This window comes from Gouania willdenowi, unplaced genomic scaffold (genome assembly GCF_900634775.1).
Source record: "Gouania willdenowi unplaced genomic scaffold, fGouWil2.1 scaffold_118_arrow_ctg1, whole genome shotgun sequence".
Lineage (NCBI taxonomy): Eukaryota > Metazoa > Chordata > Actinopteri > Blenniiformes > Gobiesocidae > Gouania > Gouania willdenowi.
In genome coordinates, this window is record NW_021144866.1 from 16,557 (window position 1) to 32,192 (window position 15,636).

At 36.1% G+C, this 15,636-nt stretch overlaps 1 protein-coding gene across 1 annotated transcript; it reads right to left on the minus strand.

The window, feature by feature from the left end:
• Positions 1–3,964: 3,964 nt before the first annotated feature.
• LOC114458413 (beta-crystallin A2-like) lies at positions 3,965–9,516 on the minus strand. The gene is made up of 4 exons (XM_028440779.1): positions 9,327–9,516; positions 6,538–6,679; positions 5,459–5,601; positions 3,965–4,352 (listed from the first exon to the last, which is right to left on the minus strand). The coding sequence occupies exons 1-4, from the start codon at positions 9,482–9,484 to the stop codon at positions 4,205–4,207; spliced, it is 591 nt and encodes a 196-aa protein (XP_028296580.1). The 5' UTR covers positions 9,485–9,516; the 3' UTR covers positions 3,965–4,204.
• Between the last annotated feature and the right edge of the window lie 6,120 nt (positions 9,517–15,636).

Below are 15,636 nucleotides of genomic sequence, written 5' to 3' on the forward strand. Positions count from 1 at the left end.
ACAGGAAAAAAGTTGGGTTTTTCATTAAATTGCACTTTTATGGAAATAAGAAACCTGATAATCTAACAAGACCTTAGAAAGTAAAGGTCAGATAAGCTAGATAAGACATAATATCGGACATTTTCTCCAATTGAATATCTTCAATTCTCTTAGCAACTAAAGTTCTCAACACCAAAGTTCTCTACAGATATTCCACTTACCTTGAGCTCAGAGTTGTGCACTCGTACTATATCGTCCCCCTCGCTTGCCATTTTCAACCCAAGTGTCAGTCGTCTGTAGGCTGCTGTGGAGCGACTGCTTTATTCACTCTGCAGAGGAATGTATGTTTGAGAAAGGTGTGTGTGCATTGGTTACACATTTATTAAAAGATCCTGTTTTTTTGGGTGTGGTGCCGCGAGAGGCTGCGTGTTTTTGGGTGTGCAACACGGAATCAGACGTCCTGGACCAACAGGAGAAGTGTGTGTGCGAGTAAACACACTCCAGGAACCTGTGTGGTGTGTGTGTGTGTGTGTGTGTGTGTTTCTGTGTGTGTGACTGTAAGACAAACACAATGATGTTATATCAGAATAAACAAACAAAATGCTGACAGAGATAAGTATGAACGTCTCATTCGGAGAGGAAAAACCAAACTGTAAACGCTGGAATGGGAATTTTCTGCATGAAATTCTTTATATTTTTTTTAACTGTGTATCTTAATATGAATAGATTAATCTGTACAGCACTAGTTTGTACAATTGGAACAATAAAGAATGAGGCAAAGGTGGCGAAACTGTTTGACAATTAGGAATTGAGTTATTTCATGTCATTTCAACACATGGCCTAGGCATTATGGTCTAAAAAAATTTGAGAGCAAAGTGTGAAAAACTGATAAACAACAAATGCTTATAAGACACAGAGGAAAAGCCACAATAGCCTCATGTAAAGGACTTTACATTTTTGTAGTGAAATAGCCTGAAAGTTGGAGTCCAAAATAAAAATGAAGAAGTCGCATAAAGAAGAATTGTGGGGAAATGGGAATTTTCTGCATGAAGTTCTTTAAATTCATTTTAAGTGTTTATCTTCATATGAATGGATGAATCTGTACAGCACCAGTATGTACAATGGGAATAATAAAGGACCAAGCAAATGTAATAAAACTGTTTGACATTTAGGAATTGAGTTATTCCATGTCATTTCAACAAATGGCCCACGCACTTTGGACTCAAAAAAATACTTTCATTTGTTACTTGTAAAACACTAATGAGCAACAAGCTACAATGGCCTCATGTAAATTATTTTTGATATTCATGAATGGTGAAATAGCCCAAAGAATGGCATCCCAAAAAAAATTGAATAAGTCGCATAAAGAATAATTGTTTTATATCCCAAGAAAGGATCATCTTGATACTGTAAATTAAAACAAAACATGTGAACAGTGTATGTTCATAGCTCAAAGCTGATCAAATTACAGGTAGCTGAAACATATGCTAAGTTATTTACTGAAGGCCCAAACATGTTCCAGACCCAAACACACAATAACTTTTTTCCAATTTTGAGGAGCTGTTATGTCCACCAGATAGAATGTATAGCAGATATTTTTATATATTCTGAGAGAGTAGGTGGAGCTGTATTACTATACCATTTTTTTAGTTTCCTATGTGATGCAGTTCCTTGGATGTTGGAAGCTGAAAATGGAAGAAAAATAAGGACGAGCAAAAATTGACACATACCCCCCCCCTCACTAAATTGGCCATATCTCAAGAAGTATTCATCTGATCAAATAAAAAATTTACAGTGTGGATATTGAGTTACTTACTGAAATGACTTGAAATGACCCAATTAGAAAGATTGGATTTGTGTCTCCTTTATGTAAAACTAGTGCATTGTTTGATATCCGTTACATTTAGCTTTATGCTACATGCTGTTTATTTCCTGTCACTGGTGGCAGGGGAATCCCAGCACTAGAAAATGCCTTGCCTAGAGGCAAAAGTACTTCAGGAATTCAACTGCCAACAAGTAGGAGTCGTTGAACTTGTTTCCAAGTAGGAAAGTTTAAGATCAAAGAAGGAAAACATGAAACAATAAGAAACGAGAGCTCTAATGCAGAAACCTGAGCCAAGCTCCAAATCTCCTCTTTTCCATATATTGGCATTTATCTGGATCAATGCTTCTGATAGTAGTACCATGATCAATCACACTTTTAAGGCTTGGAAGACATTTAAATCCACAACTATAGGTCCAAATGTATGGACATCCTTGTTTTTAAAAAAGGCAATGAAATCAAGATCAGTGAGGTAATTGAAAAACCAACCTTATATTCACATTTCCTAAAGGTTACTCAATTACAAACAGAGATATTGATTTTTTTTAAACATTTCGCCAATGATGGAAGATCAGGGTTTTTTGATCCCTTCCCAAATTTAATGGACTATTCCACTGCGTAAGGTTGAAATTTGGTCAAAAACTGTTGAGTACACATGACGTAATCCTGCTAACAGACAAACAATGAATAATACATATTTATTAACTTTTTCTGCATTATCTTTTCCTCTTGTTTCTTTTTTTTGACACATTCTAATCTCTAACCAAGCACTTCAGTGAAGCACTATAACATCATGGTGAGGCTTAATTATAAGCACCTCGGGTTTTCTGCCTCAATGGGAAAACAACTGCCCCCTTTTCTCTCATTTTGGGCTTATTTTAGATGTTTTTAGTGTAAAACATGCTCTGAATCAATTCGAAAACACTTATTGGTGGATTGTAACTGGTTTCAGGCTCCATATGTCATCAATGAAGACGACTTCTGCATCACTTGATCCAACTAATCCCCGTGTTCTGTTGGGGTCCCCTTTGTATTAATTTACAGCAGTTCTACATGGTATAAAGTCACCCACTATGACAGCTGATCAAAACATTTGTTGATCACGACTTCTCTTTAGAAGATCGAGAAAAGTGCAGACAATTACAGAGGAACACAGAAACAGAGAAGAAGAAGAAAATGACATTTAATATAGTATAATAAATAACTCTTGCATGTCAAACAACTGCAGGAAAAGCAGAATAGCCTTTCTAACAAGAATATTTAGTGATAACTTTTATTCAGAGGCGTTTCTGGCTATACGCGTACTATGCATTTGCATGCGACCTCATAAGGCACTAGGGACCCCAAAGCTGAGTTGTTGGCCTCATCTCTGAATATTGAAATCTACCAGTCTTTATCCCAGATTTACTTAGAAAAAAATATTGGACAGAAATAGCTAACTGGCTATACGCACAAAATGACTAAAAATACCCAATAGACAACTAAAATAATCAAGATGACTCCATAAACAAACAAAACAACAAAAAATAATACATAAAAGAACAAAAATACAGAAAATAGGAACAGAAATCCACGATTGATCAAAAAAAATGCTGCAAAGTAACACAAACTGCTGCTGTAGGCTATAGAAATATGATAAAACACAATTATAGTGTGGTTACAGTTTGTGTTCTTGCTCCTAAAGCTTTAAATACATTTTTTAACATCTGCTTTATTTACATATAAAGGATTGTTTCTTCTTGATTTTTTAAAAAAGTTATACTCATCTTGCATTCTTTGCTCAATTTGAACTGGGGGCCCAGAAATAGCATATTGCCTATAGGGGAAAATCATTTTTATTTCTTTTCTTTTTTGACAAAACCATTGGCAATTATCAATCTTACCAGTATTGAGTGAGAGAAAGGTATAAAAACGTATAATAATGTACAATATTTTCATTTAAAACTAGGCATTGCTTTTAATACAGGAGAAAATAATATATTGATATTTTTATTCCACTGCAAGCATGACATGAGTATTCTTTTTTAATGAATTCAAAGCTTGTGCACGTGCCAAATGACATGTGCTAAAAACATTTTTAATAAGCAACGACAAGATATTCAGAGTTTATGTTATTTATTTACTGGAATCAAGCAGATTCACAAAAAGAGACGGACAGGCGTCTAGTTTGGAGCAAAAAGCCTTTATTTCCTATTCCTAGAACATGCATCAGCATGGTATAGAAGTAGGTACTTTATGAAATCCATACATGCAGAGCCACAGAGAGCTATAGAAACATCTACTGGTCTGTGACAGCAGCCCGTCCAGGGTTCAAGTTAGCGACATTAGCAATGATGATGATCCCAGGAAACATTTCTCCTGTGTTTTGGGTTTTTTTTCAGGTGTGGAGGGGGGCGATGTCACTTAGTGCTGGATCCTACGGATGGACTGCACCTGGTTGGTGTGGGCCTGGGTGCTGAACTCATTGTAGTTCCTGTAGTCGCCTTGGTGTCTGTCTCTCTCCAGGATGTACTGGTAACCACGGTAACCGGGGAACTGATAGGCCACCCAGCTGCAACAATGGAGGAGGGGGTTGGATCAAAGCCAAGCATCTTCACTCAGAATAACCAACAAAAACTAGAAGGAAAAACATTGTTCTGCTACTTTTGATTCATATATTCTGGTATTTTTAGTTCTTCTAACGACAATGGTTCTCAACCTTTTCAGCCCGCGGCCCCAAAATAAAGATACCAGGGAACCATTGATAAGGGGGAATAAAGGGGAGAGCTTTTTGGGGTTCATCCATGAAGTCAGCAAAAAGATGGTCCATCGTGATAACCACATTTATTTATTCATCTGAATAATATCCACTGTTATCCAGGAAATTCATTGTTATTGGTGCCATAGTATATATTCATCTTAAAGATGTAAATCCTTGTTTTAATCAGAAACAAAAATGTGTTAAAAGTAACCAAAAATAATGGAAAAGGTGGAGAAATGGGATTTTAAAAACCACAGAAATTGGTTAAAGGCTGCAAATTAGAGTGGCCAAAAATGGGCAGAAAAAATGGTTAAAAATGGTTTAAAATGAAATGTCGGAACAATTAGTTTAAACTGGCAAATAATGGGCATGACAAATCGTGAATGAGGTTAAATTGGCAAAAATAAGCATGAAATATGGTGAAAAGAGGTTAAAAGTGACAATAATGGGTCAACATATGCGACATTAGGTGGACAAGTGGTAGAAATGGTTTATAAGTGCTGAAAATGTCTTGAAAGTAGAAAAAATGTGCAGAAAAGGCATTGAAATTTGATGGAGAAGTGGTAGAAATGGGAGTAGCATAGCAAAAGTGCATTAAAAAGAGCAAGAAAAAGTGATGAAAAAAGGTTAAAACATGGCACTATGTTAAAAATATTGCTAGTTTACTGAAGGCATCTGGCAACTCCCTCCCAGTGTTTCGCAACTCCAAGGTTGAGAACCCCCGTTCTGACAAATGAAAAGAATTGAAAATGAACTGAATGTGTAGATACAGTAGAGCAAGAGGGGAAAGATGATACGTCAGATTCTGTTTTAGTTTCAATCCCTGAACAATGTGAATTGAAAATAACTCAAATAATGTTGACAAAGGCAGGAAACAGAAAAGCAGATGGATTATAAGAAGGTTCTGAGTGACTCACGCTCCTGAGTTGACTTTGATGGAAGGAACCTCCTTGCTGCACCAGCCCATGGCCTGTAGGGAGGGGTAGTCGTCACACATCTCAAACTTACGTCCCTGGAAGTCCTCGCACTCGTACAGGGTCACCTTGCTGTCGCTGTGGTTCTGAGACAAAGAGGATGAGGACATGTGAGGATGATGTTGATGATGATGATGATGATGATGATGATGATGATGATGGAGCAGACAGAGAGGAACCTTGTGGTATTAATCAATAGAGGTGAAAGTAATGGATTGCAAGTACTCATTTTATCATAGCTGAGTTGCTTTTATTGGTACTTGTAGTTTTTTGAGTATATTTCTAAATCAGTCATTTACTTTTAACCTTGCTATTAGCCTTGGGGTCACTTTGACCAAATTCAGTGTTTACGATTAAAAAAATAATAGACTTTGTGTTTTTTGCTTCATATTTCATGACTTTTCCTAATTTGATCAATTGATTAAGCATAAAATTATCAAAATGATATTTTTTCCACTCACTGAATGCATTTTGTATCATTGGTGTTCCACTGGGGTCATTTTGACCCCAAACTGTTTTAGCTGTAAAAAATAAGTTAATGTTGGTAAATTTGAGGAGGTTTGACCTAATGATGGCGCTTGAGAACAGACGAAGGTTTAATTATCAACGGGTTATTTATGTATTCAACAAATAAACCAAATGCCTGACACAAAAAGTTGGTCAACAATTTTCGTAAAAAAAATCATTTTCTGGAGGTAAATATCCCTGGGGTCATATTGACCCCTAGGGTAAATTAGGTTTTTTGAGGATAATCGGAGGGTTAAAGTATTTCTGATTCGGATTCTAAGCTAAAATTAAGTTTTTAAAGTTGACAAAAAGTATCAAACTAAACCTTTTTTTTACCCTAGAGATTTTCTAAAATAAATTCTAGAGGCCCAGCTTTGACGCAGCTTCACTAAAATAAGAAAAGTAGGTTCTAGACTTCCTTCACTGAAGCAGAAATCTGAATGAAACTCCCTCAGAACTTTAAGTTCCTTAGAAATATAATTTTCTTGGTGTCCGAAGGTGGATGGTGGACTCACAGCACACTTGATGGGTCTGAAGGAAAGCATGTGCTCTGTCCTGTAGCTGCTGTTTCCGCTCCAGGCCTCGTAGCGAGGATAGTCTCCCTTCTCCAGGATAAACTGCTGTCCCTGGAACTCTGGGTACTCATAACCCACCCAACTGTGGAGAAGACACAAGCATACGGAAGAAACATGATTTTAAATGAAAGCTCTAACCCTCCTCAGACATGGTGGGCAGCTGGAGGCCCTCAGTCGAACATTGTGTGGCCCCTAGAGGTACAAAGTGACTCTAAAAACACACAAAAATAAAGAAAGGTACACAAAATAAGAGCAAAAATTCTCAAAATGACTCCAAAAAGATAGAAAACACCAACAAACACACACAAAATGACAGAAAAATACACTACGACAAGAAAAATAGACAATACAACAACAAAGACACACAAAATGACTCCAAAAACACAGGAAACACCAACAAACACACACAAAATGACAGAAAAATATACAAAACTACATTAAAAATACACAATACAATAACAAAGACACACAAAATGACTCCAAAAACACAGGAAACACCAACAAACACACACAAAATGACAGAAAAATATACAAAACTACATTAAAAATACACAATACAATAACAAAGACACACAAAATGACTCCAAAAACACTGGAAACACTAACAAACACACACAAAATGACAGAAAAATATACAAAACTACATTAAAAATACACAATACAACAGCAAAAATACACAAAATGACTGTAAAAGCACAACTGACAGAAAAATACACAATACGACAACATAAATACACATTCCAACGACAAAAATACACAAAATGACTCCAAAAACACAATATTACAACAAAAAACATGCACAAAATGACTCCAAAAAAGCATAAAACACTAATAAACACACTAAATGAGAGAAAACAATACAAAAAACGACATTAAAAACACCCACCCAACCATGGAGAAGACACAAGCGCATGATTTTAAAACAGTTGCTATGTTAGGGTCCTAATGACACTGAAACTGTCTTTTCTTTTTGTTAAACATGAGCAGGAGGCTCCTTTTGTTTGTGCAGAGCGTAAAGCAAACAGTGCCACCATCACTATAAGCTGTTATCTGATCAGCAGTCACTCAGCCATGTTGGCTCCCAGCCCACAGCTGCACACAGCACAGCTCATATCACAAAGATTCATGAATACAGACGCACACAAACACAAAAACGCCGGCGAGCAACGCAATAAGACCACAGGTTAGAATCACAAGGTTTGGTTCTTCCTTTTAGTGAGAGTGAGATTGTGAGGCAACAAAAAAAAGCCATTTTAGTGCAGATATTGAGTAGTGTTGATATAAATTACTATTCACTGTTTCTTTTTGACATACTCTAATTATATATCCCTTTCCTAATTATCATTTTACCAAATATATCCTTACATAAAATAGTTCAAACTGGTCAACCAAATTTTTTGAGGCCTAAGTCAGATATAACAACCTCAGGGACACTCAGTTTATCAATAAAGACAGTTTGAGAACTGATCAATCAATAAATATTGCATAGTAATTAATTAGAAATGTTTTATTCAAAGACTTCTAATTAAAGCCTAATGTTAGATATAAACTTTTGAATTACTGCCTGGTTCAGTGTCTTTGTCTCTTTTACCTTATTATAATGTGCGACGGCTAATGTTTTGACTCTGACAATTAGAAATATGAAAGTATTACGTAACTTAAAATAAAAGAAGACACGTGGCCAAAACCATGCGCCACGCCAAAGGGAGGAGGGACCAGATAACGACTGATAAAAACTACAATCTGGGCCTGTTGGTTCGAACAATGTCTTTGCACATTTAGAACGTGTGTCTACTCCAGATGTGGTCGACAGCTGTGTTCGACGAGTGCCTGTTTTCCTATTGAATTGATATTCTTGCTGATTCATGTTCTGTTCATTGAAAATCTAATAACAACAACCGATTGATTGATTGATTCAAGCAAAGCAAAAACCTCTGACTCTGATCCATCTTAGGTTTGAACAACTACAGAGTCACTTCACCAACACGGTGCCCATGGACCCCAGGTTGCCCGCATGGACCATGTGAGGGGCCCTTAGGGGCTCTAGTCACAATGAGCTCCATCTAAAATCTGATAAATATATAAGACAGATGTATTTAATAGTTTAAGTTAAATAATGCTGCATGTAATAAAGTTTTAGTATTAAATATTAAATTACCTATCTTTAAATGATTATTATTTTCACTTAAACATGGTGACAAATGTTTTAAAGTGTAGCAGATCTGGTGTATGGTCAGTGGTATATTGTATATAATATGATAAATATAAAAAGGATTTTTTTTAAAAATGCAATATGACATAATTGTTCCATTTTGAAAATGTTACATGTTATACAATTAGTTATAAGTTGTTTGGTAATAGCTAGTAAAATAGGAAGATGATTGTTTTCAATGAAATGTAATGAAAATTAAACAAATGCAATAATTAGGAGAAATAAAGCATTTCATGTCCTACCTATGTAAGTTACAGTGAGCCTTCCTTATTATCTTACCCTCTAATTAAAGTGAAACCATGAAAATGTAGTTATTTAAGAAGTGCTTTTCTAACTGGTAGCCGTACGGACTACACAGTATCTATGAAGTAGCGCACAGTGTCAGAAAGGTTGGTGACCTCTGCTCTATTCTAACAGTAACCTATCAGGCTATTGTTGGATTACAGTAGAGACGTAACTTTAATAGTTTGTGACGCAGGAGGAAAAGCGGTGAGATGTTGAGGATGTGGCGACTTACGGGCCATTCTCGACCTTTATGGAGCGGATCTTGGCGAAGCCTCTCTCCATGATGTTCTGGCACTCCAGCATGAACTCACAGCGCTTGCCCTGGAAGTTCTCCTCCTCCCACACTGTGATCTTGAACTGACCCATCTGCTCCATCTGTTGAGTGTTCATTCTGCTGCTGATGCTTGTTCTCCTTCCTTCAAGGTCACTCTCTGAAAGCATGAAGGTCAAAACATTTTTGTTTTAAACTCAAAGGTTTCCGAATGAAACCTTTTCACCAATCAAATGCCCAGTACCAGGTTACACCCACGTGTGGCTGAACTTACAAACGGTACTGGGGGTGGGACAGATCCAGTGTAATAATTTATTTATTTTTAATTCTTTATTTTTCTGTATTTTTGCTTGCACAACTACAAAGTTTATACAAAGGGTGACATACAACACAATTTGATCGATAAATTAATAATAAGTAAAGAGATGCCTGTGGTCTTTGAGTGTTTTGTTTTAGGAAAGAGGACTTGCAGAGAGAAATAATAAATAAATAAATGAAATAAAAGGTTCAAGTCACCCTTTTCCATAGGTTTCAAAAAATATATAATTAAATAAAATAAAAGAAGAAGAAAAGTGTACATAGTTTTATATATCAACATACATACCCACAAACACATAAGTTGATTAAATTAAATGTCCAAATTTTTCAGAACTTAAAAAGTCAGATGACTAGCTACTTGTACTTTTTGAGAACAACTCAATTAAAGTGCTAAATGAATGAAGTTTAATTTGAAATAATAATTTGAAACAACAGGACTTTATCATTCTTACCATGTATGTTGAACTTAAGTTGTGATTTTAAGTTATGCTTACTTATAAACAAATTAAAAATTATCAGTTAAAGAAACTCAAAAAGGAAGAACATGTTACACCTACTTGACATAATTAAGTAAGTAGAATTTTTTTCTATAACTTTGAATATAAACTACTTAATCTATTTAATTACTTTGAATGTTTGGGTTTACATGCAACACACAAAAATTTTAATTTACCATAGCTATATGCAACGCAATTACAAATTAAACGGAGATGGACAAACCTGAGCATCTTTTTTTCTACTTATTTGCCATTAAAACCTTTTATCTTCATACTCAAAAGTTTAAAAATAAACAGAATTAATGTAGCAATGTTCTCTTTTCCTGTTTTTTGTGGATTTCTCTTCTTCTGAAAAACACTTTTGTGTAAAAATGTATGATCAACCATGGTTTTTTTGTTTTTGTTTTTTTTTTAAATCAAAGGTTTCCAAATCAAGCCAATCAAATGCACAGTACCAGGCCCCACCCATGTGTGGCTATACTTACAGACGGTACTGAGGTGGGACAGATCCAGTGTAATCAATGTCGGGAGTGGGTGCATGGGCCGGTCTTTTATAGGGTCGGGCCCCCCTGGATCCGGCAGCCTTGCACACTCAGCAGCTGAGCAGAGCCGCTTGCTTTGTTGAAGCCTCCAGACCCCCATTGTCCCCCAGAGCCCCAAAGTGACTGAATCATCACTATGGCAGCCATGGTCAGAGGCAGCCTGACCCACGGCTACACAATGGTAACACACTGACACAACAGTTTGATTGGTGTGGAAGGATAATAGTAACATTCTGGGAGCTGATCCATCCTCTGGCTCTCACTGAGAGGAAACCTGGGTCCACACATGGTGAGAGATTTAAAATATTGTAATATATGTCTCATTAGGGGACACACTTGTCTTCTTCAGGTAAAACATACTGAGAGGCAGGTTACTCCAACTCAAACATGGACCTTCAGTCTAATATTTAGTGGTCCCCCAAAGGTAAATGTACAAAATGGCTTCAAAAATTCACAAAATTAAAGAAAAGTGCACAAAATAACAGCAAAAATACACAAATGACAACAGAAATAGACAAAACTACCCCAAAATAACATGTTACGACAACAAAAACATTATACAAAATATTGACAAATATACAGTACATGAAAATGCTTTTTAAAACCAAATATGACAGCAAAAAACACAAATTGACAGAGATATACACAGTATGACAACAAAGACAAACAAAAAGAGAGAAAAAAATCAAAATTAACAACAAAAACACACTTGATCTAAAAAAAAATAATCAGAAAACACAACAAACTGACACGAAATGAGAAAAAAATATTGCAAAAGGACATAAACATTACACAAAAAGACAGGCAAGATGAAAATAAAAACACACAAAAATGTAGCCAAAAACACAATATGATAACCGAAACGCTCAAAATTACTTGCAAACAATAAGACAACTACAAGAATACATAAAAATGACACTAAAAACACAAAATGACTCCAGAAACACACAAAACAACCACAAAAACACACATAATGATTCCAAAAAACACAACAGACACAAATATGCAAAATTACACAAAATGACAGAACATATTTAAAGCTAAAATAAAAAATACACAAAACTAAATACAAAAACACAATATGACAACAAAAATGCTCAAAAATATTTGCAAAACACACAAGACGGCTACAAAAATAAACAAAATGACAGAAAAATTTAGAATTTGGCGACAAAAATACAAAGATGACTCGAAAATAGCATTTTACCACAACAAAATACACAGAATTATGGAGAAATATACAACATTGACAAAAATACACAAACGTGACTCCAAACACAAAATGTGACAACAAAATGATGGAAAAAAACAGAATAGGACAACAAAGACACACAAAATTTAAGATAAAAACGCAGAACGACAACAAAATCTCTCTTAATGACTTCAAAAAGACAGAAAACACCAACAAACGCACAAATTGAGAGATAAAGATACAAAATTACATTAAACGGGAATAAAAACACACAAAAATGACTCCATAAACACAAAACAACAACAAAAACACACCTAATGATTAAACAAACCATTTACAAACAACAATTAATACACACAACATGACAGTACAAATACACTAAATGAATCCAAATACACAAAACAACAACAAATGAGAGGAAAAATATACCAAATGACTACAAAAACACACAGAAACCCTTTGTTCTTTCATGTATTAATGCTCAGTTTGCTCATTAATCTAGTTGCTGTGATGAATGTTGATAATGGGAGCCTGCTGGGATAATAATCTCTTTAATCTGCTTTAACCTTGTGATGTCAGCTTTTATTTGCTACATTTGGTGCCTCTAATTAGATTTGCTTCGCACCCTTACTACAAAATAAAAGTAGACTATAGAAAAGACTGATTTACATGGTTTTAGTGTTTTTTGCTATGAATTGAAATTTAAGCTCGTCTTCACATTTAGTATTTACTGCTTTCCACAACTGTGTTTCCATCAAACTGCAACTTTTTGGTATCTTTACCACAGGATTAAACAGTTTGTTTAGTAAATGTACCTAAAAGGATTAGCAATAAACATCAAATATCATTATGATCATATATGAGGATCATGACAGGGACCCCAAACAGATCGAAAAGCCTTTGTATCACTGTTAATTTTGTATATTTGCTCTACTTTTAATATATTGTTAACACATTTGACAAAGTCTAGAACCATCTCGCACTCATACAGCATATGGATCAGTGTACCCCGTTTTCTTAATATTTTAATGAAATCAAACATGTCTGCATGTCTCGTGCTGTGGAGTACCATGACTGTAAAACTTTTACCCAAGTCACTTAACACCATCATAGTTTGGAGGTTAGTATGTTTTCTCAACTCTATAATATAATTGTACCATATTGATGATCCTTAAAAGGTATGTCCCCCCCCCCCCCCAAATTCTGGATTCACCGATTTATTCAAACGACATAAAACTGTACATAAGCGTCCGCAGTGTGGCTTGCAGGGTGTTTATTCCAGCAGTGACAAACATCTCACTCGCACTGGACCATCTCAGCCTCCTGAGCAGCACATGCAGAGCATCGTTATAGGCAGTGTTGGGCGGTAACGCGTTACTTGTTACTTGGTGAGTCAATGCAAGAGCAGGACGAGCTTCTCAGAGTGAAAATACGCGCATTATTTTTGTCTCCAAAAGATGCATCAGTGAAGCTAAGCTAACGCTGCGGCTGGATTTTAACGGACTGTGACTATAATCCAGGGACAGGTCAGCCAAACTATTGCACGGTATGTTGTTGTAAATGAGAAGCCTGTCGCTACTGCTGAGTCACTGCTAACAGCAACTCATTAGCCTGATATGTTTAGCATTGTGTAGCTGAGAAAAATGCTGTGAATTAGTTTTTCCACATTTATTTTTATAAGCATTTTCAACAGCAGAATGTGCACCTGGAATATGCACAGCTTACTTTACATTACTGTGCAAAGGCTGAAAATGTACTGTTTTAATTTTGGAGCAGCTGTTTTGTGCTTTATATGCACATCATTTATGGTTGTTTTATAGCAGTTGATCAACAGTGGATTATTATATTATTACAGCACTAATATGAAGCTGTATGAACACAAATGACCGAAAATAAATAATACATTCTTTAATTCTAAGTAACTCAAAAGTTACTTTTTCCAGTAACGCATTACTTTTTGGTGTAAGTAATCAAAATAGTAACTGAGTAACTTTGTTAATGGAGTAACTGAAAAAAAAAAAAAATGAAGTAACGAGTAACGGTAACAAGTTACTTTTTTTTAGTAACTAGCACAACACTGGTTATAGGCCACCTGCAACCTTTGCAAAGTTCCTTTTTTATAGTTCGACCAAAGCTACGCTGTGTACAGAGCTGTACAATATGATTTGAACAACATTATTGTCACTTTGTTCGTACAAAATCCAAATTTATTCACCAGCGTGTTCGCATGGGCACAGTGTCGCCGTCGTGGGGGGGCATTCGCGGGCCGTCGCAACTGACTGTGTCCATTCACTGACAGCGGACGGGAGTCTGCTCCATAGATATAATATACTGTGGTGTAATTGTTTTACATTTGTGCTATTGAACGTACCCTAGAGCTGTTGCTAAGATCAACCAATCGAATGTGTATATGTCTATGGCCTGCTCTGTTGATTCACGTGACGTCACTCATATTGCTGCATCGTGACAAAGCGAGAGCGCTAAAATCAGATGGAGGGCAGGAAGTGAAGCTCGAGAATCTGCCGTCTGAAATCATCAAACTGCTCATGTTTTGTGGAGTTTACGGCTGCTCCAATCGTTCTAATCGTTCTAATAAACGAAGATTAAACCTACGTCAGCGGTCGGGAGGAACAGAGTCTGCTGATGCCCGTGTCTGTAGCGACCACTTCATCAGAGGTATGTTAGCGAGCTAACTTCGTTTTTGTGGCTGTGTTTATATAGCATTAGGTTGTCGTTTAATGCTCAATTACTATTATTTACTATTCAGAGAGGAGTGTTTTTGTGCCCCCTGCAGTTTTCTTAATGCCCCCCCACATTTAATACTGCCTGGCGCCGACTTTGCCTGGGCACACAACGGTCTACATTGTCTGTTTATGTCGGCATCATCAGACACGTCCTCTGGGAATATATACCCAAGATATTTTGTTTTGTTTGTAATATTAAGCATTGTGTTAGACAAATACAAATCAGGAAATGTTGTACTTTTATCCTCCTTGGTTCTACAGATCATAACCAAACTTTTCACTGCATTATATTTGATGCTACGCTCCAGGCCATGGCGTGAACAAATGTTAAGCAGCTGTTACAGTCCAGTAGTGCTCAGACTTAACACCACTAGATCGTCTGCATACAACAGATGATTTAACACCAGAATCTACAGTACATCCAGCGTTACAAGCCTCAAGTCTTGTTGACAGTTCATCCAGATACAAGTTAAAGAGAATCGGGGATAACGCCCCCCGTCTGACCTCATTGCTGACCCTAAATGGAGCAGACACACAGTTCCCCCACTTAATCTGCATCTTATGCTGAGTGTACCACAAGGTCAAGATATGCACAATGAATTTAGGAACACCTTTTTAGAGTTAATTTAATAAACAATTTCCTGTGATTGACTCTGTCGAAGGCCTTAGAGGCGTCTTAAAAAACACATAAAAACTGAAGAGTTTTGATTCTTATATTTAGCAGTAATTTCTTTGAGAGCGTATATACTGTACACATATCTGTGTCCAGCTTAGCTTTGAATCCAAACTGCTATCTGAACACAAAACAAATTTTATCCACTTTTAGACACAACACTGGCCAATGCTATTGGTCTATAATTGTCTGAACAGCCAATCTTCCTAGATTTATCTTTCAAAACAGGGACTAACAAAACAGTTAGCGTAGCTCAATATATATTCTATATGTATATACGCTTTGCTTTTTTGTCATTTGTTTTT

What these genes read in the sequence shown, in the direction of transcription:
- LOC114458413 (XM_028440779.1), bottom strand. Translation starts at nt 9,484, where the DNA reads ATGAACACTCAACAGATGGAGCAGATGGGTCAGTTCAAGATCACAGTG. An exon ending in ATAAAGGTCGAGAATGGCCC is followed by an intron (nt 6,680 to 9,326) that starts GTAAGTCGCCAC and finishes TCTTCTCCACAG; the next exon opens with TTGGGTGGGTTATGAGTACC. An exon ending in ATCAAAGTCAACTCAGGAGC is followed by an intron (nt 4,353 to 5,458) that starts GTGAGTCACTCA and finishes CCATTGTTGCAG; the next exon opens with CTGGGTGGCCTATCAGTTCC.